The sequence below is a fragment of the Podarcis muralis genome, chromosome 15 (assembly GCF_964188315.1).
Source record: "Podarcis muralis chromosome 15, rPodMur119.hap1.1, whole genome shotgun sequence".
Taxonomy (NCBI): Eukaryota; Metazoa; Chordata; class Lepidosauria; order Squamata; family Lacertidae; genus Podarcis; species Podarcis muralis.
In genome coordinates, this window is record NC_135669.1 from 41,196,243 (window position 1) to 41,208,795 (window position 12,553).

At 50.0% G+C, this 12,553-nt stretch overlaps 1 protein-coding gene across 2 annotated transcripts in view; it reads right to left on the minus strand.

Annotated features, from left to right (window-relative positions):
* The window catches only part of YPEL2 (yippee like 2), a 57,866-nt gene that overhangs the window by 21,711 nt on the left and 23,602 nt on the right, over positions 1-12,553 (minus strand). For both annotated transcript variants that reach the window (XM_028708709.2, XM_077919831.1), the window contains exon 2: positions 107-421. In XM_028708709.2, the coding sequence (XP_028564542.2) occupies positions 107-223 (117 nt within the window). In that variant the 5' untranslated portion in view covers positions 224-421. The remainder of the gene's footprint in view (positions 1-106; positions 422-12,553) is intronic.

The window sequence follows — 12,553 nt, forward strand, 5'->3', positions numbered from 1 at the left end:
CCGGAGCCAACCCTGACGCCTCTGGGAAGCCCACAAGCGGGACGGGGAGGCAACTGCCCCTTCACCCCGCTCGCAAGCCCTGGGGTCCGGCGCTCCCAAGGCGTACCTTGGAAATGAGTTCGTCGTGGTTTGCCAGGTGGGCTCTGCAATGGATGCAGCTGTAGGTTCTGTGGCAGGAAGGCAGGTAAGCTTGGAACGTCTTGGACCGTGTCATCTTCACCATTGGAGCCACGGAGCGCTGGGTGAACTCGGGGGTGGCCCACGAGGCGCTCCCACAAGACGGGTCGCAGGGGAAACACTGGAACACGCAGGTGAAGGCCGTGGCTTGGCAGGGCGCAGGTGTGGGGCAGGCTCCACACACTGGCGACAGCTTCGGGGGAAGAGAACCTGGCGCAGGGGCCGGTCGACGACCTGCTCGGACCTGCGGAGGGCGGAAGAAGGAAAAACAAGGAAGTGAAACGAAGGGTTTAAACAGATAAAAAGGCCGCACAGGGAGACACCTGAAATTTCCCAGGTTCCCGTTCTGAAGGGGCAACCCTGATATTTTTCCCAGCAGAAAGTTGAATTTGCATGCAGACACCCCTGAAATCTCTCAAGTTCCCGTTCTAAATGAGAAACACCAGGTTTTCCAATAAGAAAATTGAATTTAAGCCTGGGCTTACACACACACACACACACACACACACAAATGCACACACACACACGCAGAAACATCTATAATAGCTCAAGTTCCAGTTGTGAATGACGAACTTGTGTTTGCAGATGCACACACACCTAAAACCTCTCAAGTCTGTTTCTTGCATGAGCAGCCCTAATCATTTTGCAATGGGGAAACAAATTAAAAACCTGTCCCGGTTCACACATCAACACACACCTGGAATCTGTCAACTCCCAGTCCCCAATTATTTGCCGAGAAGAAAATGCAATTTGAAATATGCCCGGGTTTTTCCCTCAGCTCCTGGAAATGGCTTTCCTTACGGCACAACCTTAGGTGGGTTTACTCAGAAGTTAGTCCGAGCAAAGGCAATGAAAAATTTAGCAAGCATGCCGACGTCTCCAACACCAGAACTCTCGAAAGGTGTCTTCGGTAGAGATGTGAACACTAGAAATTTCCTTTTTTAAAAAAGGGAGATAAAAAATAGGGGTGGAGAAAAAGAGCTTCTCCAGTAACACAGTTGTGCTTTCACAACACAGAATAGAAAACAGGTTAGGTCTGTTTGCTTCCTGACCAGTTTTCAAGTTTCTAGCCCTCTGTCTCTTTATTTTTAAATCAACAAACTGACGCCTCCAGGGGTGCATTTGTGGGGCTAAAACTGCCAGTTTTTACAGTGCAATCTTATTTATATGTTGACTCAGAAATATAAGCTCCATTAAGCTCAATGGGACTTAAATCCCAGGAAAGTGTGTGCAGGATTTGTAGTCTTAGCCCCTAAGTATTTCAAGTATGAGGAAGGGCAGCCTGCAGCTCAGTGAGAGAGCACTTGCTCTGCATGCAGAAGGTCGCAGGGTTTAATCTCTGGCATCTCCAGGTAGGCCTGGGAGGCACGCCTGCCTGAAACCTTGCAGAGAGGCTGCCAGTCAGTGCAGACAATACTGGGCTAAATGGACCAAAGGTCTGATTCAGCATGAGGCTGGTTCCTATGTTCTCAATATAGACCCAGGTCGTCTCCCAGACAGGCCTATATCCTTTTACCCAGGGCAGGCGGGGAACCTGTAGCTTTCCAGATGTTTGTGAACTCCCACCAGCCTCAGGCAGCGTGGTCAGGGATGATGGGAATCCAACAACATCTGGGGCAGAGTTTCTCGACGTTTTTAGCTCCCCTTATAGCTAAAAATCCTACGCTGCCCCTTCAAACATGGCTCGCCTGATTTTTTTATTTGCAACAAAATTTTGGGACTTTCACATTTTTTAACTTAGGCTGCTGCTGGTGTTTTTTGAAAATACAGTATTTTTCGCTCTATAAGACGCACCAGACCACAAGACGCACCTAGTTTTTGGAGGAGGAGAACAAGAAAAAAAATATTCTGAATCTCAGAAGCCAGAAGAGCAAGAGGGATCGCTGGGCAGTGAAAGCAGCAATCCCTCTTGCTGTTCTGGCTTCTGGGATAGCTGCGCAGCCTGCATTCGCTCCATAAGACGCACACACATTTCCCTTTACTTTTTAGGAGGGAAAAAGTGAGTCTTATAGAGCAAAAAATACGGTACTCACCCGCCCCTCCCCATATTTTCATAAGCACGCCCCAGGGAGAGGCATACCCTCCTAGTTGAGAAACCATGATTGGGAGGGGTGTCACAGGTTCCTACCTTAGGGTCTCAGATCCTCTCCCAATTCAAGATATATTCATCATCATGTCCAGGCAACCCCAAACTCAGCCCTCCAGATGTTCTGGGACTACAATTCCCATCATCCCTGACCACTGGTCCTGTTAGCTAGGGATGATGGGAGTTGTAGTCTGGAGGGCCGAGTTTGGGGAAGCCTGATCATTTCTCTAGTCCTTTTACTTATAGAGATGGTCAATGGATGGGGTAATTGTCAAGGAACTGCTTTTACTTATTGAATAAATTGCCATATATTTGTGGGGCTAGAACTCCCACCAGAGTTGCTTGGGGCTGATGGGAGTTGTAGTTCATCTAGAAGGTGCAAGGCTGGTCAACATGGGTTTACAGTTTACAACTCTATAAAAGGTAAAGGTAAAGGTACCCCTGCCTGTACGGGCCAGTCGTGTCCAACTCTAGGGTTGTGCGCTCATCTCGCTCAAGAGGCCGGAGACACTTCCGGGTCACGTGGCCAGCGTGACTAAGCGGCATCTGGCGAGCCAGCACCAGCGGCGCATGTGGAAACGCCGTTTACCTTCCCGCTATAAAGCGGTACCTATTTATCTACTTGCACTTAGGGGTGCTTTCGAACTGCTAGGGTGGCAGGCGCTGGGACCGAACGATGGGAGCGCACCCCGCCGCGGGGATTTGAACCGCCGACCTTGCGATCAGCAAGTCCTAGGCACTGAGGTTTTACCCACAGCGCCACCCGCGTCCCAACTCTATACTGACAGCAATTGGGAGTGGTAGCAGTTGAAAAAATATTGAACGAAATAGGTCCTTTGCATATTTATTCAGAAGTAGGAAGTTAATCCTACTGTGTTCTACAGGACCTACTTAGCTGTTATTGGGCTACTATTTGTATTGACTTAAACGGTGCTGCCCAGGAGGACCCTCCTGTGTGAGTGTCTGAGGGCCCTGCTCCTTCCTGCCACTCACCATCTGGCCCGGGGCGGGGCCTGAAGCCTCTCCATAAGGACTGCTGCGCTCTGCTCTGCGCTCTGCTGCCCAGGAGGACGCTCCTGTGTGAGTGTCTGAGGGCCCTGCTCCTTCCTGCCACTCACCATCTGGCCTGGGGCGGGGCCTGAAGCCTCTCCATAAGGACTGCTGACTGCTGCGCTCTGCTCTGCGCTCTGCTGCCCAGGAGGACCCTCCTGTGTGAGTGTCTGAGGGCCCTGCTCCTTCCTGCCACTCACCATCTGGCCTGGGGCGGGGCCTGAAGCCTCCTCATAAGGACTGCTGCGCTCTGCTGCAGAGGGCCTGACGGGCATCACTAGAACAGTTGCTGTTACTACTGGAGGGGTGCAGAGTGCTTTTAAAATGTTTTGTTTTGGGTTTTTGTTGTTGTTGTTGTTGTTGTTGTTTTTAAATTCCTTTGAATTTTTTGTAAGTGGGGGGGTGGGGGTGGGATGGATGTTTACTGGGCCTGGGAATTTGTTTGATTTTATGTTTTTGTAATTTTTACTGTTTTTTGTTTGTATTGTTTTATTGGTTGTTTTTTTTTAAGGTGTTATCTTGTTCTTAAGGGGAGGGGTCAGGGCTGCCGGGGAGTGGGTCCCGGCCAACAAAATGGCTGGGGCATGTTCCACAGGGGAGGATGTACTAGGACAACCGATCTCAGTGATCACGGGTAGGAGGAGGAGTTACGCTAAGACCAGACCATGTCATTACAGAGGAGGCAGGTTTAGTCGTTGTCTGAGGACTATCCCTGCCTCCGGGTCTGGTCCTGACCGGATGGATACTAGAATCAGCAAGGGATACCCACATGACCTGAAGGTGCTGCTGTGCAATGCCAGGTCAATGATTCATAAGACCACTGCCATCCATGACTTGATCATGGATGGAGGACTTGACCTGGCATGTGTGACAGAGACTTGGTTGGATGAAGCAGATGGGCCTGTCCTTGCCGCTGCTTGTCCACCAGGTTTCTCTTACGCACAGCAACCGAGGTCATGTGGGCGGGGAGGGGGGGTTGCAGTGATTTTTAGGAAGTCATTAGTTTGCACCAGGCGTCCTATTGGGAAGACCCAGTTTTCCGAGTGCATGTTCTGGAAGTTGGGCAATAGGGGCAGTACAGGATTCCTATTGGTGTACCGACCTCCCCGCTGCACCAAGGATTCCCTGCCCGAGCTGCTTCAGGTCGTGGCGGATGTCCTCCTGGAGACACCTAGCTTGGTTGTCCTAGGGGATTTTAACATCCATGCCGACACGACCTTACAAGGGGCTGCTCGGGACTTCGTGGAAAGCATGGCCTCCATGGGGCTGTCCCTGAATAAGTCTGGCCCAACCCATAGCCGCGGACATGCCTTGGACCTGGTGTTTACCTCTATGGATGTTGGTGATCTGACACTAAGTAAAAGCGAAACGAAGAAGTGCCATGGTCAGATCACTTCCTGGTGCAACTGGACTTCTCTGCGACCCATCCCCTCTGCAGGGAGGTGGGACCAATTCGGATGGTCCGCCCCCGCCACTTAATGGATCCAAATGGTTTCCAGAGAGTGGTAGGGGATGCTTTATCCCATGTTGATGGCCTTTCAGCCGATTCCCTGGTGGCCCGCTGGAATGTGGAGTTAACCAGGGCTATTGACTGTTTGGCTCCAAAGCGCCCTCTCCGATTGCATGGAGCCCGGAGAGCCCCGTGGTTCTCCACGGATCTGAGGGCAATGAAACAATCGTTGAGACGGCTAGAGCGCCGGTGGCGGATAACCCATTCTGAATCTGACCGGACACAGGTTAGAGCTCAACATCGAGCCTACCAAGTGGCGATAGCGACGGCGAAGAAGACCTTCTTCGCCGCCTCTATTGCATCTGCAGAAAACAGCAGCAGGAGACTTTTTCAGGTGGTTCACAATTTAGCGGAACCACCTGCGACATCTGGGCCCAGTATGGGCCACATGATCTCCTGCAATGATTTTGCAAAGTTTTTTGCAGATAAAATCGCTCAGATTTGGGAAGAAGTAGACTCCACCGTGGGAGCAGAGCCAGGGCGGGAGAGTGCTAGAGTCCTGTCTAGTCAAGTTGTCTGGGATCAATTCCAACCTGTTACCTCCGAGGATGTGGACAGGCTGCTTGGACAAGTGAAGCCAACCACCTGCCTCCTGGATCCTTGCCCATCCTGGCTTATAAAAGCTAGCCGGGAAGGACTGGGCGATGGGCTTCGTGGGGTGGTGAATGCTTCCCTCCGTGAGGGAGCCTTCCCAGACCCGCTGAAAGAGGCGGTTATTAAACCGCTTCTTAAAAAACCATCTTTAGATGCGGCCACGATGGCCAATTATCGCCCAGTCTCAAATCTTCCATTCTTGGGCAAGGTGATTGAGCGAGTGGTTGCTGAACAACTCCAGGCACGCCTGGAAGAAGCGGACCATTTGGATCCCTTCCAGTCGGGATTCAGGCCTCATCATGGGACTGAAACTGCCTTGGTCGCACTGGTTGATGATCTCCGGCGGGCTAGGGACAAAGGTGAGAGCGGTTTCCTAGTTCTGCTGGATCTCTCAGCGGCGTTTGATACCATCGACCATAACATCCTTCTGAACCGTCTTGAGGGGCTGGGAGCTGGGGGCACTGTCATACAGTGGTTCCGCTCCTTCCTCCTGGGCCGTGTTCAGAAAGTGGTGGTGGGGGATGAGTGTTCAGACCCCTGGGCTCTCACTTGTGGGGTGCCTCAGGGCTCTGTCCTCTCCCCCATGCTTTTCAACATTTACATGCAGCCACTGGGAGAGATCATCAGGAGGTTTGGGCTGGGTGTTCATCAGTATGCGGATGATACCCAGCTCTACCTCTCTTTTAAATCAGAACCAGTGAAGGCGGTGAAGGTCCTGTGTGAGTGCCTGGAGGCGGTTGGAGGATGGATGGCGGCTAACAGATTGAGGTTGAATCCCGACAAGACAGAAGTACTGTTTTTGGGGGACAGGAGGCGGGCAGGTGTGGAGGATTCCCTGGTCCTGAATGGGGTAACTGTGCCCCTGAAGGACCAGGTACGCAGCCTGGGAGTCATTTTGGACTCACAGCTGTCCATGGAGGCACAGGTCAAATCTGTATCCAGGGCAGCTGTTTACCAGCTCCATCTGGTACGTAGGCTGAGACCCTATCTGCCTGCGGACTGTCTCGCCAGAGTGGTACATGCTCTGGTTATCTCCCGCTTGGACTACTGCAATGCGCTCTACGTGGGGCTACCTTTGAAGATGACCCGGAAACTACAACTAATCCAGAATGCGGCAGCTAGACTGGTGACTGGGTGCGGCCGCCGAGACCATATAACACCGGTCTTGAAAGACCTACATTGGCTCCCAGTAAGTTTCCGAGCACAATTCAAAGTGTTGGTGCTGACCTTTAAAGCCCTAAACGGCCTTGGTCCAGTATATCTGAAGGAGCGTCTCCACCCCCATCGTTCTGCCCGGACACTGAGGTCCAGCTCCGAGGGCCTTCTGGCGGTTCCCTCACTACGAGAGGTCAAGTTACAGGGAACCAGGCAGAGGGCCTTCTCGGTAGTGGCGCCCGTCCTGTGGAACGCCCTCCCATCAGATGTCAAAGCGATAAACAACTACCTGACATTCAGAAGACATCTGAAGGCAGCCCTGTTCAGGGAAGTTTTTAATATGTGACATTTTAGTGTATTTTTTATCTTTGTTGGAAGCCGCCCAGAGTGGCTGGGGAAACCCAGCCAGATGGGCGGGGTACAAATAATAAATTATTATTATTATTATTATTATTATTATATTTAGGCAAGGCCGGTTCTTTAAAATATATATACAGGTACCTTTTTTTAAAAAAAAAATCACCTTCAAGCAGCAAGTTGCACCATTTTCATATAGATATAGATATATAGATTTGGGCATATGCTGATTTGATGCAGGTTTCAAATATATTAAAAACTCAGGCAATCGATCAACTGAGGACCAAATGACAGAATATTTTTCATACACAGGAACTGGCTGTTTTTATTCTGAAGAGATAAAAAGCAGCAGCCCCCATTTGGTCAGGAATGTGCCCCGATCGAGATTGGGGTCCACACACCAGGTCCTTGCTGAAAATCATCTCTCTCCAGCAGCTGAAGATAAAGGTTTTCTGAAAAGAGCATCTTTGGGAGCCAAAAAGCACATGGATAGCATTGTTGCTGGACAATCCCTGATCTGCATTATGGCCCCAGCTGTTCTTCCTCCAATTTGGAAGTGGCCAGTTTAAACAATCCTTCTGCATATTAAGCATTTCACCTATATTTGACGTAACACAGCCTTTCTGCTAAAACCAGAAGGTATTCATTCTTTTTGATGTAAATACACTTCCCCCATCTATTGTATTACTTAGGTTTTTGTTTTTTTAATCACTTTATTATCTGGTTAACTTGGAGGGGAAACTCCCCAGCAGACAAAATGAAAGGGGGAAAGCAGAAAAAGTTTTCTCTAAGCTGGCTGAAGTAACTTGCCAAAAGCAGAAGAATTGATCTCCCAAAAGGTGACCTCCAACTATTTCTGTCCTGCTGAAAACCATCTCCATAACAAAAAGACCCCAAACCACAAATCTCAACACAATGAAGGCGTGGCCCCAGCTCAGCAGAGGCAGCGCTGCTGATCACTCAGGGGGATTTGAGAGATACCGCAGTGGATGGAGACACTAGGAGAGAAGAAGAGATCCCAATCGATCCAGCCGCCTGGCTCACTAGACAGAAGGGAAGTTTCAACCACAGATTTCGTCCCCCACAGAAACCCCTGGGGTGTTTAGAGAATGTGAAGCAGAAAGACCCCCAAACTGTGTGCTGGGGTACCAAACCCTCCAAGTGTCCCTATTTTCCAGGGACGTCCCTGATTTAGAAAAGCCATCCCAGTTTCTGATTCGATCCCAGAATGTCCCACTTTTCCTTAGGATGTCCCTATTTTCATTGGAGGAATGTTGGAGGGTATGGAGTTATTCGACCCCTGAGCCGTCTGAAGGCAATCCTGTATAGGGAAGTTCTTTTAAAAAATGTTTAATGTTTGATTATCTTTTCATATATGTTGGAAGCTGCCCAGAGTGGCTGGGGCAACCCAATAAGATTTGTGTGGTACAGTGGTACCTCGGGTTAAGTACTTAATTCATTCCGGAGGTCCGTTCTTAACCTGAAACTGTTCTTAACCTGAAGCACCACTTTAGCTAATGGGGCCTCCTGCTGCTGCTGCTGTGCCGCCGGAGCACGATTTCTGTTCTTATCCTGAAGCAAAGTTCTTAACCTGAAGCACGATTTCTGGGTTAGCGGAGTCTGTAACCTGAAGCGTATGTAACCTGAGGTACCACTGTATAAAGAGTAAAATTATCATTGTGGAATGGGACATCGCTATTTTCATCGGAGAAATGTTGGAGGGTATGGGATACCATTGCCCCACAGGATAAGAAGGCCCCAGGCCCCATATGCGCCATACATGAAAAGTGGGATCATACCAAGGAATTCTGGGAGCTGTAGTTTCTTAAGGGTGCTAAGTGTGGCGAGGAGGCCCCTACTCCCTTCACAGAGCTACAATTCCCAGAGTTCCCTGGGAAGGTGGAGTATTAAATGAAATAGCTCACAGCTACCGTAAGGCCGGCGTTGAGGGAGGTTGGACTAGATGACCCTTGGAGTCCCTGCCAACTTTGCAATTCTAACGTCAGATGCTCCAAAATGTCCCTAGCTGACGGTTTTCTCCCCAGCCATCCACCGCGGATCCCTGTTCCGCTCTGCCCCAGGAGGGCAATGACAGGCACGAACGCCTCACTTGTCTCGTAAACTGCTGAGCAAGGGCCCTCTGCCATCACCATCACAGTAAACTCAGCGCTTTTAAGCCTAAAAAAAGAGAGAGAAAGGGAAAGCAACACTCTGCAGAACTGCCAACTGAGCAGATCGGCTTTTCAGCAGAGGGAAAAAAGGGAGGGAAGCCCTCAAGATGCTCTGAGCTTGCCTGCCGCTTGCCAAACCTCTCCAATTCCGGATTACGGAAGGTGAGGCAGGCTTGGAACGCACCAGCCACAATGGCCGAATTCAGCGTCCACTCAGAAGTGGAGGGAGTGTTTCTGTGGCGTTCAAGTCCTACTTTTTGGGCCTCGCATTGGGGCATCTGGTCTATTCGTTTACTAGCGGGGAGTTCCCGGCACCACCAAGGAAACCCAAAAACATTGTGTTTTTTTATACAGATAGTGCCTTTGTGAGTTTTAGGGCACAACCAACCCAGGGCTCCTGCCTGACCCAGCCCCAAATCCATTTGTGCCTGTGTGCTAATGTCCAATTAAGGTTCACTGGTCCGCCATCTTGATTCAACATGGCGTCTGGTTTCCAAACACGGATGAAGACTGCTTCCTCCACCTCGGGGACCCTCATGACACATTGGGCGATGCGATCTTTGGAGGCCTCCAAATCAGCAAGGGGTTCTAATGAAACCGACCCTTAATCCAGAATCATGAGGACTGGGAGATTGTTCTGTTTCAGTGGAAGAGCCTCAGCTTTGCCCCAGCAGATCCAAGCAGGGTGGACAAAGACCTGCTCGGCTAGAGAGCTGCTGCCAGTCAGTGTAGGCCAGGGGTCAGCAAACTTTTTCCGCAGGGGGCCGGTCCACTCTCCCTCAGACCTTGCAGGGGGCCGGACTAGATTTTGAAAAGAAAATATGAACAAATTCCTATGCTCCACAAATAACCCAGAGATGCATTTTAAATAAAAGCACACATTCTACTCGTGTAAAAACATGCTGATTACCAGACCGTCCGCGGGCCAGATTTAGAAGGCAATTGGGCTGGATCCGGCCCCCAGGCCTTAGTTTGCCTACCCATGGTGTAGGCAATATTGAGCTTGATGGGCCAAGAGCCAGACTCAGGATTAAGGTAGTTTCCAGAGAAAATGGGCTGCCAACCTGTGGATATCCAACTTCCCGCTGTGTAAAGAACCTGTGTGAATATGCCCACACGTAGCCATTGTTGATCGCATAAAAATATATAAATAGAACCAGTTGCAGCCTCCCACGGCCCCTTCTTTTATGCTTCAACCAGGTTCTGGCTGTATGGAAAAGGCCTTTTTGAGCTATTTAAAGCCCAGAGCCTTCTGTTTCCATTCCTGCCGGAGTATTTCAAGATTAGGGAGTGTTTGACTTCCACTCCCTGCTCCTTAAATAGGGGCTTCCCTCAAATCAACGCCCCCTCCAGCGGTTTAAAGCTGCGCCCTCTCTTTGTTGGGAAGGAGTTTTTTTTGGAGGGAGCCTTTGCCTGGGTGGCAAGGTCTGCTCTGCCCCACATGCCCTTTCCCTCTCAATTCTCACACACACACACACACAGGAAAAGGCTTCCCCTGCCACTCTCGGCCAATCAGCCGGCTATTATGGGCAGAAGAGCCAGCCAGTATGAGATCAGTTGGCAAACCCTACTGAGCTGTAGATAAGTGTAAACTTGCTGACAAGTGTGAATGATTGCGACCAGCTGGAATGTGTCCTTGAACTCTGATAAGTGTCCCTTGCTTGTCTAGATGACGAGAGCTGCTTGTGTAGCCTACGGTCAAAAACTGAAAATCTGGACACAACAAAGCTGTTGGAGCTACACTTCCAACATGAGCTTTGATACGCCTGGATTTCCCTGGACGTTTCAGCGATTCCCGCCCGGACGCTGTTTATGGTGACAGAATCCCAGCTATGTTTGGGAAATTCTGGTCATATGGCAACCCTACCTACTGTATGAAAAAGCCACAGAATTCACAAACAGAAAGGAGTGCGGCCCTTGAACTGAAAACACTTCACCACCTTACCTTATCCTGTAAGAATCTGCAAATCTTAGGCCTGATCATTTGCTCATTGAGCCCAATACTGTCTGCTCTGACTGGCAGCAGCTCTTGCCAGCTACCTCGGGTTCTTTCTAACTGCAGATGCTGGGGATGAAATTTGAGGCAAAGCATATGTTCTATTCACTGAGCAATCGTCTCTTCCCCATATATACACAACTCTTTTCCAAGTATGGAGCAGCTATGCCTTCTTGTTGGACATTCTGCACTCCGTGTATGCTCAGGGGCAAATTCCTCTCTCACCACTGCTTGATGTGCATTTTAAACATCTAGACTGCACTCATCTCACAAGGTCTGACATAGGTGCCAACCCCCAGGGGCCCTGAGCACCCACAAAATTCCCCATGAAAGGGCTGGGCCCCCACAAATTTCTGTGCCAGGGCCATGCGCACTGCATGGTACCCAAGGCCTCAGGGCACCGACGGACACAGGACCGAGCTCAAAGGAGGACACAGGGAGCTCAAAGGAGGGCGGGTGGGCAGGCAGGGAGCAGCCTCTGGCTTGCAGGCCAATCGAGGCCCACAATATGTTGTTTCAAAACCCATAACCACCTTCCACTCAGCTGGCATCGCTCTGATGGGGGCAACATCAGCTAATGGATGCAGGTTCAGGGTTGGATCCTGTGCTACCTGCAGAACAGATGCTTTCCACCCAGCCCCGGACTGCTCTTCAAAACTCCCAGAGGTTTAAAAAACAGCGCTGGACCTTTTGCAAAAAAGGCTTTCAAACAGACCCATGCTGCTCTTTGACGTCCTGACGGTCGGGGCTACATAGCACAGCCGCATCTGATGTCACAGTGAGGAGAGGTAAGGACCTGGCCTCCTGCGCAGAAAAGTTCCCTGCCCCTGCTCTAGACTTGCTAAAGCAAAATTTAAAAATCCCAACCCTTAAAGAAAAAAATTAACATCCCACAAATCTCTTCCACCAAACTTCATCCCTTCCTCCCTGCAGTTTTCATTTTGCCAGCCCCTCTCCTGAAGAAATGAGACACTTTTCACACATTTGTGAGGCAAGGGACCCGAGTGAGAGATACTGGCTGAATCGTGACTCACTCCAGTGTCGCACATCACTCTGCTGTGCCTTTTTACGGTGAGACAGAGGCTGTATCCTACTTTCCCATTAAATATATATATATTCCACAAACACAGGAGGCTGCCTTATGCAGAGTCACACCATTCATCCATCAAGCTCAGTATCGTTGACACTGACCAACTGCATCAGTCCAGATTTTCAGGAAGTGGGTATTTCACAGCCCTACCAGGAGATGCCATTTGACATTGGACCTTCTAGATGCAAAGCAGATGTTCTACACCCACCTACAGAAGCTAGGGCTTTGGAAAGGAGAGCATATTGTAGGTTAGGAAGCATCATGTTATTTGGGTTTGCAGGGACACATAAACTTTATTTTTCTATTTCAGCATGGTCGGGCAGCCATGCACCAAATAAGAAACTGAACTTCAACTTCAGTCATGGCC